Source organism: Vipera berus, assembly GCF_964194415.1.
Source record: "Vipera berus genome assembly, chromosome: 4".
In the NCBI taxonomy this organism is placed as follows: Eukaryota; Metazoa; Chordata; class Lepidosauria; order Squamata; family Viperidae; genus Vipera; species Vipera berus.
The window spans coordinates 21,185,019-21,199,594 of record NC_138206.1 but is presented as its reverse complement, the minus strand read 5'-3'; the positions used below and the strand labels follow the sequence as shown (position 1 = coordinate 21,199,594).

General features: G+C 33.7%; 1 protein-coding gene across 1 annotated transcript in view; it reads left to right on the top strand.

Moving 5' to 3' along the window:
- XPO4 (exportin 4) overlaps positions 1-10,453 on the top strand; it is an 81,881-nt gene extending 71,428 nt beyond the window's left edge. Inside the window, exons 18-23 of the mRNA XM_081326283.1 lie at positions 738-918; positions 2,593-2,711; positions 3,284-3,414; positions 4,239-4,356; positions 5,451-5,543; positions 5,831-10,453. Of these exons, the coding sequence (XP_081182409.1) occupies positions 738-918; positions 2,593-2,711; positions 3,284-3,414; positions 4,239-4,356; positions 5,451-5,543; positions 5,831-6,028 (840 nt within the window). The 3' untranslated portion in view covers positions 6,029-10,453. The remainder of the gene's footprint in view (positions 1-737; positions 919-2,592; positions 2,712-3,283; positions 3,415-4,238; positions 4,357-5,450; positions 5,544-5,830) is intronic.
- Positions 10,454-14,576: the final 4,123 nt, after the last annotated feature.

The window sequence follows — 14,576 nt, the reverse complement described above, 5'->3', positions numbered from 1 at the left end:
GTTTTTCACACTTACAGCCTTTGCACCATTACCATGGTCATGTGATCAAAATTTGGATGCTTGGCAACTGGCTCACATTTATGATGGCTGCAGTGTCTCGGGGTCATATGATCATCTTTTGTGACCTTTTGACATGCAATCTCAATGGGAAATCAGATTCAGTTTACAACCGTGTTACTAACTTAACCACTGCAGTGATTCACTTTAACAACTGTGGCAAGAAAGGCAAATCCCAGTTAACAACTGTCTCACTTAATAATAGCAATTTTCAACTCAGTTGTGGTCGTACGTCAAGGACTACCTGTACAGGTTCTCTGTTATACATCAACAGAATACTTACTGCAACATAGAAGGTGTATGCCCCAATGTTAACTGTTAAAGATACATTGGACACTTACTTACCTCTTCCAGCACAGGACTCCTAAAATGGAGAAATTAATAATACCGAGATAGAATTTCCTACAAAATGTTATAACGATACAATGGAAATTCTGCACTGCTTAAATGTATGCCTGACAATGTGATTTACTATGTTGGAGAGTGTTCCCTTCAAGCAATAAGTTTAATAATGAGTAAGAATTGTTATTTTATTGTTTTAAACCTTTGCTATGGATGGAGTATATTCCGCTTAGTATCAGTAGCATCTGAAGTGGTTTTGAGGCCTGAATCACAAGTACATTCTAGCAACTGTATATCTTTCATTAAGCCTTCTTTTCTTTTTTTCACTTTTTTTTCAGTCTAAAGCCATGAATTTATATGAAGCTTGTCTGACCCTACTTCAAGTATACTCCAAGAATAATTTAGGTAGACAACGAATAGATGTTACAGCAGAAGAGGACCAATACCAGGATCTTCTTCTCATTATGGAGCTTCTCACAAACCTACTGTCAAAAGAATTTATAGATTTCAGTGATACAGGTAGGGGGAAATTTAGAACTGAAAATAACATGGATGAAACTTAAAGAGCTCTTTTATCTCTTGACACCATGATGTAATGAACAAATAACAGAGCTCCATTGCTTAGGTTTCTTAAACTTCAGAGTTAAAACCTCAGTTCACTGATGCATCCATTCAAATGGTTTTTGATGTTTTCCTATTTGGTTCTGCAGTGGCTTTCAATTTTTCTAACCTTTTATTGCCTTCCTGATTTTTATATTGTTTGTTTTTTTATGGAATGTTTAAACCAACATTGGAGAATTTAAGCAACCAGTTGAGAAATGTAGGCAGTCAAATATCTCTTTAAAAAGTAGTATATATACAAATGTTTTTGAACCGTTTGCATAATGGCATTAATAAATATTACTAATTATAGAGTATAGATACAGGTAGTCCTTGATTTATGACTTACAGATCCCCCACAAAAGCTACTTTCAACTTGGTTCCAAAATTACAGCAGCTGCAGCACTTTTGCAGTTGATCACCCTTACAACTGATCACAGGGATCTAGCAGTGGCCCCCCACCTATCTCCCCAAGGGTGGGAGGGTGTGGGGCCCAGCAGCTTGGGAAGCAGGATTGGCGGCTTGTCGGGATCCCGAGGAGCAGGACATTGAGTATGGATGCCTCAAAGAGGGGAAGACCTAAGGCAGGACCTGTTCATTTGACGATCTCATCAGGAAGAGCAGGTCAGGTGATCATGTGGGCACTTAATGGCCATTATGACTTCCAACCTGTTGGGAAGATGGGCAGCATATACATTTATTTATTCCTTCGGGAATAGGGCGGTATAGAAAACTAATTAAATAAATAAATAAATAAATTGAAGGAAGGACGGTTGATGGTTGAAAACTACCTATATTGGTTAACCTGTATTTGTCTGTTTATAATATATAAAACCATTCCCCAAGCAGATAATTATTTATTGTAAGTACAGTTTTTCATAGAATTTTATATTCATTTATCAGCCAAATCTTTGTGGCTAATAAGATTACTGTTTGGGTTTTTTACCTTCTACATTTTGAACTATAAGAAGATATGTTTAACTAGACGTTAAGCAAATCATTAGTGAATCGTCGCTTTAAAATATATTAAAGTGGTCTGCCTCATGATAAATCTAAATTTGAAGAGTTTGAAATGAGTAAGTATGTATCTTATAATTGTATGTCGAGGTACATTAATTTTGGCTATAATAGATTACAAAGTATCTTTTTATTAAATTTCAGACTTTTTCACCTTAAAATTGATTTCCTATTTTTCTTGATGGATTTCTTTATCTTTTTATTCACCTCAAAATCCAAAGAATAGGAAAAAAGCAGATATAATTTAACATTACATTACTAACTTTAAAAAAATGTGTCTGTTTCAAGAAGTGCATACAGAAAATGCAGAAGTCAAATGCTTGTAATACACCTCACTGTATTGTTTAATTTTTCTAAAGGAAAATTTAAAATTTAAGATCAACTGCGGAAGGCAAAATTAAGTTTGGAATCACCTTCAAGCACTGTATTCCAATTACTTTAATTAATAATTTATGAACACATTTCATGCTCACTAATAATGAATGAAATTCTAAGTTCAGAGTTCAGAAAATATTTACGGATAGCCAAATGTGTTCTTATATTCCTATATTTCTCCCTTCTTCCCCATATTTTTAGATGAAGTGTTTAGGGGACATGAACCTGGGCAAGCAACAAACAGATCCGTATCAGCAGCAGATGTTGTCTTATATGGAGTGAACCTAATTCTGCCTTTAATGTCTCAAGATTTGTTAAAGGTATGTACAGTGTCAGTAGTGTTGCAGAAAGAGATGAGGAATTTTGACCATTATTTTAAAAATTTTAACAATTAAAATATTGTTTCTTTAAATATGAGCATGCATTTTCTACTACTACCAGAACTCTCATGGCTGACTGAACATGGCCACTGGCATTAACTCAGCTTCAACCAAGCTCATGCCTGTCTTTAAACAACCTTTTAAATCTTGTACTGTCTAAATGTGTGAATAGTACCATCTGTGGAATAGCTTGGTATTGGAGAATTAGTGTAACAAAGCAGTTAATATACTGGGTTGAAACAGGAGCCTAACAAACCATTATGAAACAACATGCATGTATGTATTCACCACAGTTTATCACAATAAGTGATAAACAATGGGCCATGAATTAAAAAAAATATGTCAGCTTTAATTCTGTATTGACCTCAAGAACCTATGTATTGCAAATTGTGATATATGTATTCTTGAAATATAATTATTTAAGAATGCATATTACTTTGTATTCTTGAAATACAATTATTTATTTTAAGAAGCCTCATTAACATAAATTTATTTACTTTTTCCTTCCATAGTTTCCATCACTATGTAATCAGTACTACAAACTAATTACTTTTATTTGTGAAATATTTCCTGAGAAAATTCCACAGCTTCCAGAAGATTTGTTTAAAAGCCTTATGTATTCATTAGAATTGGGGATGACATCGTATCCTTTAAGACTTTCTTTTGGGGAGCAGGAATAGGAGTTATTAAGTTGATCTCTTATTTTTCTTTCTTTAAATTATTATATTACTGTATACTAGTTATATACTTTTAAGTATATGCCTTAATGTCAACAATTTCAGTTATTGATTACTTACCTGAACATTTGCATTGTGTTTGTTTACCGAAGTTATTCTGTGTGAGAGAATCCACATATTTCTTATTTTATTTTGGCAGAGAGTCTAATATAATCTTTCATCAAGTTCTGCATATTCTTTGCTTGAAGTAACATCCTTATAATGAGAAGCAGTTATTCATTTATTGCAATTTTCCCATCCTGTCAGCAGTAAGAACCAGGATACATGTGCACCGGATTGTTTAAGCCTCTTGCCGGAGTATTCTAGCATTTAAAATATCAGCAAAAATAAAACCACTTTTACAATTTTGCAGGGATGGAATCTGTTCTCCTTATCTAGTTTCTAGGTTCAATGACATTTTAATGCAAAAATATTTAGATATCCTGTGCTTCTCATTCATTTGCTACAAGGTGGCCCACTTCACTTGATTATGTGTTCAGCCTTAAATTCTCCCTCTTTACTTTCCTTAGTTTCATTTCATTTGAACAGAAATGCCATAAGAACCATTTCTGGGGGAAAATATTGGAGGAGGAACCAATTTCAGCCACTTAGTGGTAATCTGAGCTTGAAATAATATATAGGGAAATGGCAGTTTTTAACTTCTATTTACTGTTTCCCTGACATACTGTATAATTTCCAAATACCCCCCCTCCCAAAGTAATAAATATATTTCTTGACTTGGAATAATCAGAATGAGTTCAGATGTTTGCCAGCTCTGCTTAGAAGCTCTGACACCATTAGCAGAACAATGTGCAAAAACCCAGGAATCAGAGTCATCCCTCTTTTTAGCAACGAGACACTTCCTTAAGGTAAGAGACATCGTTCCATATCATACCCTATTATCTAATATTGTGGTGGCTTGGATTCAGCACAGTGCAACCCCCACTGCAAAATATCGTCGGTGTTAGTAGCTTTCCCCAGTGGTGGGACTGCACGTTTCACGCAGCTGCTGAGGACTCTGGGAAATCCAGCTCAGTTTATTTGCACAATGCTGCATTGGCGAATACAATATTGCAAAATAGGAAATAGAGGTTGAGGGGCATAAGCCTTAGTGATCCTTCAGAAAGCCTTGAGAATGAACCTTGTGCCATATTATTTATGGGAAACCGCTTTCTCTTGCCGGGGAGCTTTTTGGATGCAAGCCAGTAATCAGGTTAACAGCACATTTGATGCCAGCTTTTGTAAAATGAACCGTGTTTTAAGTTTAACTTATTGGTAACTTAAGCTGAGCTTGTCAATCAGAAGATCGGCAGTTTGGTGGGTCGAATACCGAGTGCCGCGTAGCAGAGTGAGCGCCTGTTACTCGTCCCAGCTTCTGCCAACCTAGCAGTTCGAAAGCACGTAAAAAATGCAAGTAGAAAAATAGGGACCACTCCGGTGGGAAGGTAACAGCGTTCCGTGCGCCTTTGGTGTCTAGTCATGCCAGCCACATGACCACGGAGACGTCCTTGGACAAGCGTTGGCTCTTCGGCTTTGAAACGGAGATGAGCACCGGCCCCTAGAGTCAGAAACGACTAGCACGCATGTGCGGGGGAACCTTTACCTTTACCTTTACCTATTGGTAACTAAGGAGCCCGGGGTATCTATTAAAAAGTACCCAGTTTTTCCAACAGAAAATTCTTTCTTTGTTTCCACGGGAGTCGGCTATATTGGTAAGGAAGTTCAAAATTCTTAACATAATTAAGCAGATAGATTAGGGGTCTCTACTTCAGCCATTTAGCATCCATTTTGTTATATGATTCTGTTCTAACTTACACATTGTTGCAAGCAATTATGTATATAATTTGAAAGTTAATATTTAGTTCTCATCTTAAAACCTAGGCTTCTACAAAGTAGTTGGTCACTTTCAGCTTAAATTTTTTCTTAAAAAGTCAGGATATAAAGTTTTGTTTTTAAATTTTAGATGGTTTTTGATATGCTGGTACTACAAAAGCACAATACAGAGATGACAGCTGCAGCAGGAGAAGCATTTTATACATTAGTATGTTTGCATCAGGTATGGTATTTTATGATGTCATTATCTCCTGCATGTTCCATAATGTTTAGGGATAGTAGAGTGTATAATTGAATCTTGCAGTCAGAAAGAGTTATCTTGATGACTTGAGGGAAGCCACTATCTCTTAACCTTAAAGAAATATTCCTAGCATCCAAAATTGGAAATATAGTTGTATTGTAATTCTGTTAACAAGTCAATCTATAGGAAGATTGATATTAATTACACAGAGTTAATTTTTATTAATAACATTTTCTTCTGAAATATAAATGTGATTATCTTCTTTACAGGCAGAATATTCTGAATTAGTTGAAACTTTACTATCAAGTCAGCAAGATCCCATAATTTACCAGCGGTTAGCAGATGCTTTCAACAAACTTACTGCAAGCAGCACTCCGCCTACGCTGGACCGTAAGCAGAAGATGGCCTTCCTCAAAAGTTTAGAAGACTTTATGTCAAATGTTGGTGGTCTTCTCTGTGTAAAATAAATACCAGAACTGTATGCCTAACTTAGACCCTTTTTGCAAAATGCACTGAAAAACGCTGAAAGCTGACTTAATCTTAAATGCCTGTTGCTGGGTTTTTTGCAGCCACCTAAAATTTCAGAGCCTGGAAGATTTGAGCAGTGGAATAGGAGATGTCAACTCTAAAATCAGCTTCTGCTAATATGTGTTAGTCATCATCTGTCATACACCTTTTATGTTGTATAGAATAAACAGAAAAACTGAAATGTTTAAAAGAATTCCACAAGTGCATACAGACATGGGCACAGTAAAAAAAAACAAAAAAAAACCAAGAATCAGTGCCTTGTCCCAGAAGTCCTCAAGTAGTGATGAATCAAACTCCTATATTATTTTTTTGTTTTTGCTAGAAGCCCTTTTGGTGCGTGATTTAGACACATACAGAACTGTAAAACAATTCTAAGCTTTATTTTTCCTCTCTGAAAACTGTGTAACCCAGTGAAGAAGAAACCACCAAATGATATTTTTTAACTTGGATTTAGTGTTGTTGTTTTTTTTTGTTTTGCTTTTTTTTACATCAACCTGGCGTTGCATGTTTGTGTAATACAACTTTTTACATTATATGCTGCTGCCCTAAAGTTCAGAAAGAAGAAAGGTGTATATTTTTGTTTCCCCTGAAATGAACTTTAGGAAATGTAGCCATTTCATTGCCTTAATTTAAAACAAAAAATAGCTGAAATAAGTTAGGTGAGTTATATAAGGCAAGCTTTGAATCTTCAAAACTGGTTTAGAATGTTGGCACTAAGCTGCCATGTACCTGTTTGCAGCCCTTGTGTGTTGGGAGTATTATGTCTGTGAGTGTAAACAAAAATCAATGTGTACTTTTAGTTTTAATATTTGTTGAGTCATACCCAGGTCATACACAACTGCAGTGTATTTCAAGATTGAATTGTTTGCTGAAGCAATAATGTTTCTAAACATTGTAAATTATTGATTTCTAGTTTTTTTTTATGTTAGGGCATTAGATTCAGTGGCTAGACTACATGAGTATCAAACTCTTCTAGCAAAGGCCGTGCATGTTTGACTTCATGATTCAGAATATGAACCCGTGGTTTAATATTTTGCCACCATTGTCAAATTAATAGTGCTGTCTTCTGCTGCTCCGATCCCACTTGTTTGGTGTGTTGGCACTTTAACTATGTAAGATAACCTATATGGTTTAATCCTGCACTCACCAAATAGGAAGTTGCCATGGGAACAAAGTGGCAGGATGTCAAGAATATGGAAGCAGAACATTTATTCATAATTGTAAGCCAAACTAAATCAACCGGAATGTGTATGCTGCTGATTAAAAATAACCTTTTTTAATGAAGGAAGGAGAAAATTTGTCTCCAGAACCTTGTGCTTCATACTTGTAAGAACTAAGCTATTGGATATTAACAAAGATTTTTACATTTTATATAGAGATGTAAGCCCTAACCTAATCTTAGCATCATGTTTGCAATTCCATGCCAGTCTCGAGCTGTTCATCTCAACATTTAATCACACTACCCATAATTATTTATATATGATTTGAAATCTTTAATATTATAGAGTTTTATAAGGGTCCAAGACTTCTTTAATTCCTTCTAATTAAATCACAATCAGAAATCAAGGCAAAGATGGGTCATGGCTTGTAAATCTTTCCTATGAACTGTAATGTTTTCAAAAAATGAAGACTGGCTAGAGGAAGTTGCTTGCTTGAATAAGTAAACAAAAAGATTCAGTAAAGGATGGCTCAGTTTAGAGATCACTATGAACAAAATGGCTTGGCCTTCAGAACATTCTGTCTTAAACCCTTTGCACTTGATTTAATTTAGTATGCATGAGTGGCTGGGCTGAGCAAATGATGGTTATTTAACCACTGATTGGTCTCCTAAAGAAGAAGTTTTAAAATACATATTCCTAATGAGCTAATCCATAATTTGCCATGGTATCTGAACTGAGCCTCAGTTGTTCAATTCACAATTATACTGTTCCATCTCTTTCTGTTAGTGTTATTTGTAGAATAAGGGAATTGTTTTGGCTTCTGATTTGTTTTAAAAATTGGGTTTCTCCTGTGGCTCCAACACAATTATATGTGTTTTAAGTATGATCAATTCTATATGTGTCTTTTAAAATAATTTGTTAACATCGAAGTTTCTAAACCAATTGTTTTCAAAATTTTACTCATGATATTGAAAGAAACTCTACTGCCTATATTTGACTGATGGCAATTTATTGATAGGATGTAAGTTCTCATTGTGAGCAACAATTCTAGCTTATAAAATTAGTGCTTAAAGGTGCCATGTGAACTTTTGGAAATGTGAGACATAATGTTTATCTCTGGAAGCATTGAAGAGCCCATTTGCACAATTTCTTTAAAGTGGAAATACTTGCAAGGCAACAGTGAATCATGCCCAAGAATTCCACCTTCTTGACTGTTTTGGGAAGAATCTGCTAAGTGCTGCTGGGCATCATTTGTTCGTTTCAAATTACTCTGTTCCAGATTTCTGCACAAATGAATGGTGGTTGTGCACAACAAGGCTTGGTGGATGGTTTCTAAATTGTCAAGGATTATTTGCAATTTTAAACTTGCTTCCCGATTTAAAATGTATATTATATTAAAGGGACACTCTCCAATACATTTTTATCTGAAATTTTGTAATTGTTAGAAATTTCTAAGAAGGCTATCTTTCCAGTTTTTGTATTTTTTTAAAAGTATGAATAATACTATCTTACCCTTACTCCACCCAACATGTTTCCAGATGTAATACAATGTATCTCCACTCCTAAATGTTGACATTTTAACAATCCAGAATTGCTCTATTAATTCGGAAAGCTCAATTTCAAGCATAGACAGATTTATCACATTGGAGAACTCTTTTATTACTTGACTGTGCCCAGATCTTTATAAGAAAGGAGTCTTTAATGGGATACAATGTACTTCTTTTAGTGGAAAACACAGACAAAGCCAATGGAAGACAATAAAAATATGCATTTCAGTTAGCTGATGGTCTTTGAGAATTTGGTTCATTATTCAATAACACCAATGAATCTACCTTCAGGGAAAACTTAGAGAAAAGGAAAACATTAAGTTAAAAAAACCACATGCTATAAGAGCCCATTATGCAACCTACTTTATAATTCAGACATACCAAATACGATGCTTTGACAGAGCAAACAATTTTCTTGGGATATCTTTTTAATGATAGCCATTGCTCTTCTGTACGTACTTCCAAATTATATATTTGGCTCTATTGCTAGATTTTCAAAACATATTAACATAAAAAACATGAATAATATGATTTGAGCATAGCTAAACTGACCTTGCTTTTATCTTGGGTGTTGATAGTGCTATTACGCTTTTCAGAAAAAAAGGTATGGAATTCGAATTTGAGCATGTTAAAATGCAATTCAAATATTGGGTTGTCATGATATTTAGTGAAATATATGCAATTTCCACATAAAGACAGAATGTAAAAATTTTGATAAAATGCTTAAAATCCAAATTAATTGTCATATTCAACAACTCATTTATCACAATAGAAATTGAAATAATTCAACCTGGTCCTAGCAATTATTGGTGTTAAAAATATACAGTAGTAACATATCTGCACAATAATAGCAAAGTTAGTTACAGTAGGTTCCCCAGTCTTCTGTGATTTTATTTGGTTTGGTTTTTTTCCAATGAGCCACTTCCATACAGAACTTAAACCATGCAAAAGAACACCCTCTGAAAAACAATACCACCCTTAGAGATTATTGGAAATGAAACAGAATAACATAGCATTTTCCATCTTATTTTATTAATCTGTGTGAAAAGTGAATTCTGCTGAACAGCTTATATTTATAGGTTTATCTCATTCTGAGAGTCGGCTTCATTAAAGATTATTTTAAAAATAATGAAAATCTATTTTTCCAAATTTTCTGGTCTTGCAAAATTTTGCAAGTACAATATCACTTTTTGTGCTGCAACATGCTTTGTATGTCACAGTTCTGAAGATTCAGCAACAGCCATATTTCAATCCAATAGTCACTTAATTGGAAGTAATCCTCTGAATTTTGTGATCCTTTTGCATAGGGACACGTAGCCTTGTGCTGTGACTATTAACTTAATGGCTATCACAGAAATTGAAAGCTTGGTCTGAAGCAAACAAAATAGAATGGCAGTTTTGAGATTACATGAGTTCCATAATTCCACTATTTATTACTGTAGTTGGAATTGCTGGAATATTCCATAAAATGAAGCCATATTCAATGTAATATAGTCACCTTTTAAGCCAGAATTTTGGGGAATGACATTTTTCTTGTTAAATATTTTTTTGTGTTTTGTCCATGTGCAATTACTGCTTTTTTACTATAAGCTGACTTGCTCTGAAGCCTAAAAAATGGTTTTTCAGTTGTTTCTATCAAATAAAAATAATGAATTCAGTTTTGCACTGATTCAGTCTTCTTGCTTTAGAATATCACTAAGATACAAGTTGAACTTATCCACTGCTCTTGGTAAACCAAGCTTTCAGAATGAGAAGGAGACAGCCATAACTAAATGTGCAAAATATAATTAACTTCTTAACATCACTAATGTTATTTTGATCCTCTCACTCAAACAGAACTGCTTTTTGGAAGAAGTAAAACAGTTGCTAAATTCAACCAATCAATTTTATTACACCCTTAAATTATTGAAATATTCCAATTACTGGAGTTGAAACATTATTTTCTATTCTTCAGATTTTGGTATCTAGACGTTATATTTGGCTGAATCTTACTAACACGAGTTCAGAACTTCACTGGAATGTTAAGTTTGCCAACCACACTTCTGTTAAATGAATTGTTTTTAATTTTAATAATTTTGTATGTTTATTAAGCTCAAGAATTATTATTGATTTTGTTCAGTCTCTTTTTATTCCAGTCCCTTTGTGCAATGGAAAATATTTAAAGCCACAGATTGTCTGAAATGAAATTTTGCTTTAAATTAATAAGATCTGGAATAAACTTGAAAGTCATGCAGGGAGAAAAAATGATTAGATTTTTTTGTAAAAAGACAGATTTGTGCTGTCTTGCATGATTGGATTTGGGTTCTTAGTATGCTTTCACTTTTTTAATACACCTGCTATCCAAATAAAGCAGCCTGATCAAAAAATGAAAGTCATGAAGGTAGTTAAACAATAACAGCAAGAAATAATTTTGTTTTTCAAAGCGGTCTGCAATCTTAAGCAGTTGTAATTAACAGTGGGTGTTTAAAAAGTAGAATAAATGTTTTGAATTGCATTTGAAAACTCTGTAAATGTAAATGAATCTTGGTGCTTCAATATGTGAATTTCAGTACTTTAATTTTTTTTTATTAAAAAGGGGCAGGTTCTCATTAAACATTTTGTTGCATAAATGTGTTTAGTTAAAATTCCAACTCTTTCCTATTGCACCTAATCCTTGTTTTTATATGATTGATCTTTTTTAAGGTTTGTCTTTCATTCTAAAGTGCATTAGATTGCCTTTTAACCAAAAAGACGTATATGAGAGCCTTAAATAGTTTGTACCTGTTGAAGGATAGGTGATTACTACAAGAAAGGTTGCAAACAAAACTCTGTCTGATTATGTCTCTGATTCTTTGAACTAAGGGATCCTAATTTAGTCTATTTCACCGCAAAATGGTTGGGGAAAGGATTTTCACTGGCCCCTAATAGATACATTTGCAATGCTGTTTTAAATATTGTTGTTTCTACTGTACATTCTGCTTGTTATGCTCCATTACGTTTAAACAATGTTTTGCTATTTTTGAACTATTACTGTATTTCTAAGAAATATCTTAGGAAGATCTCTTCTCACAACATCAGCTCTACTGGCAGTGAATTCTTACATTCTTCTATCCGTCCTTAATGAAAGACTGTTGGCCAAAATACTTTTGGACTGCTTTAAAGCTGTTAATGCACTTTTGTGACTTTATGGCTGTTGAAAATGAATTGTCTTGCAAATATTTTGATAAACGTATGTACTCAATGAAAAACAAAAATTTACTGACTCAGGAAAGCAAGTTGCAGTAGATACCTGTCTCTTCTTTTTTTAAGTAGAATATATTAATCTGCATATTTTAAATAGCCAGATTATGTTTAGAAGCTACAACTTTAAAAAGTGTGCGCGGGGGATGGGGAGTAATTTAATGTGAAGAACAGGCCTATTTATTTTTAAATGTTTTTATTCTCCAATGTTCATGAAGTTAAATTATATATTTACCTAATAGATACCAAGAGTATCTATTTTAAGTTATTTTCTTCAGCAGTGTTCCACCAAACAATTGTGAGTAGGATGAAGGGGCAGGGTGGTTAAGTTGAGACAGCTTGAAATATAGTCAAGAGATACTTATTTAAAGTATTTAAATCTTTAAGGAAAAATGAATGGGATGTTAGAGTACTGAAAGAATTTGATGATGGTTTGGCTAAATAATTTATACATTATCTTTGAGACTGTTGGAGAAGGCTAATTGTCCTTTTCTTCCAAAAATACAAAAGGAGAATTTAACAAATTGTGAACATGTTAATCTAACATTAATATATGGGAACATCTGGGGAAGTAGTTCGTTAAGTTAACATATATCAGCATCAGGTCTTGACTATTTCAGCTACAGTAGCAATGAGTGCAACATTCGAGGACCAAGTTAGGGACAGATTGTCATGGAGAAAATCTATATGGTCTCAAGAGTCCATGACTTGATGGCACATAATCAATTAATTGTGACCACTTTACTGGGGAGCTTAGTAGATTGTGGGAATGCTATATGTAAATCATGATGTCCAAAAAGCATTTGACATGACATTCTAATTAGCAAGTTAGAAAGTACAGGTCACATATAGGTGATATAAAAATTACAATCATCAAATTAGAGTAAAATATGTAGATGCCACACAGTTCAGCTCTAGATCCTGTACACATCAACATTTTTATTAATTTGGGTGAAGAAACAAGGATGATTCTCAAGTCTGTCACTAATACAAATTTTAGAAGAATACTTAAAACCTTAGAAGACATAAACAAAATATGAAAAGATCTTAGTAATTCAGAAAAACAGACTAGGGGAAACAACAAGGAATATAGTCAAACATGAACATTGTCAATAAGGAAATAGTCAAATTGGTAGGTAACGATACTTGAAATAATAATTATGAAAAAGGGTCTATTTGTTATACAGAAAGAAAGTCCTGATGAATTACTGACAAGAAATTGAGTTTTTGTGATAGAGATTGAATACCAGTCTCTGAATGATGTAATTTGAAAATAGTCAATAAATAGGAGTTACAGTGCAATGTAGAATAAAGCAAAGAACAAGATAATTGTAACCCTTATGAAAATCACATCATAGTAAACTTTAAAGCAACCATTTTTCCTGCCATTCATCCTGCCTTATGATAACTGTATGAAATCTAAAAAAGTATATTGGTACAGCACAGTAGTTGATTATAAACTGAATATGAGACAGTATGATTATGACTATTTAATGCTGTTTAATGCAGTTACAGCTACAGTATATCAACAGAACTATAATAATAGTTGCACTTTGTTCTGCATTAGTCAGGTCCTCTTGAATATTGTGTGAAACCCACACTTTTAGAAGGATGCAGACAAACTGTAATGAGTAATTAGAAAATATTAGAAGAGTGGGATATATCATAACATTCTTCAAATATCTAAAATAAGAGCTGTACAGTCTTTAGATTCAAAGATGGAAAGGTGTTTTGGATCCAGCATTGGCAGTTTTAGCAAGCAAAGGGGGTACTGTCTTATTGAATCTAAAGTACTTTTCTTGCTAAAGTTCTGAAGACTACAAAAGTCTGAAGGAGTTACATAAAAGAAAGTCAGATTGCAAGACATGGAATGAAGAATTTAAATTACCATAAATCGATTCCAATTAATTTTTTAATCCTATCAAATAGAGCAAAGTGACAAAGATGTTGAGTTGCTTCTTACCTGAAGTGTTCAAGTACAGATTGCAGTTACCTGTCTTGGGGTGCTTTAATTTCCTTTTCTGCATTCAGCAAGTTGGCAAATTCTGTTCAAATGCCTAACTTTCCAACATTGTTCTTGTAAGATCAAAGGGAACGTAGGTTCATGCATTATTATTTCTCCTGGGATGCTCTGGTGGTGTACCAGCTGTATTGTCAACTAAATATTTGCTTCACTTCTGTTTTTCCTGGTTTTACTCAATTTATATCTTCTGATTCTGAAGTTATTGTTAGGTTAAGAAGTTGTTTTACTACCTCTACAGATTTAATAGGGCGCATAACATGGCTTTGAATGTAGCTCAGCACATATAGATTGAGCCAGTTAGGAAAAACATTTAGTAGGAGAACAAGACATTTACTCTCTTTTTTTGGAATAAACAGTAATTTTTAAGGTTTAGATGTGTTTTTCATAATGGTTTATTGAAAATATAAATGATACAGTGGTAAGGTCTTTTAACGGGTGCTGTTAAAACTTGTAATTAAAAAAAGAGAAAATTAAAGGAAAAAGTATGTTTCTAATCTCACCAGAAAACCATATTATAAAGAAACGTACTATTAGAACT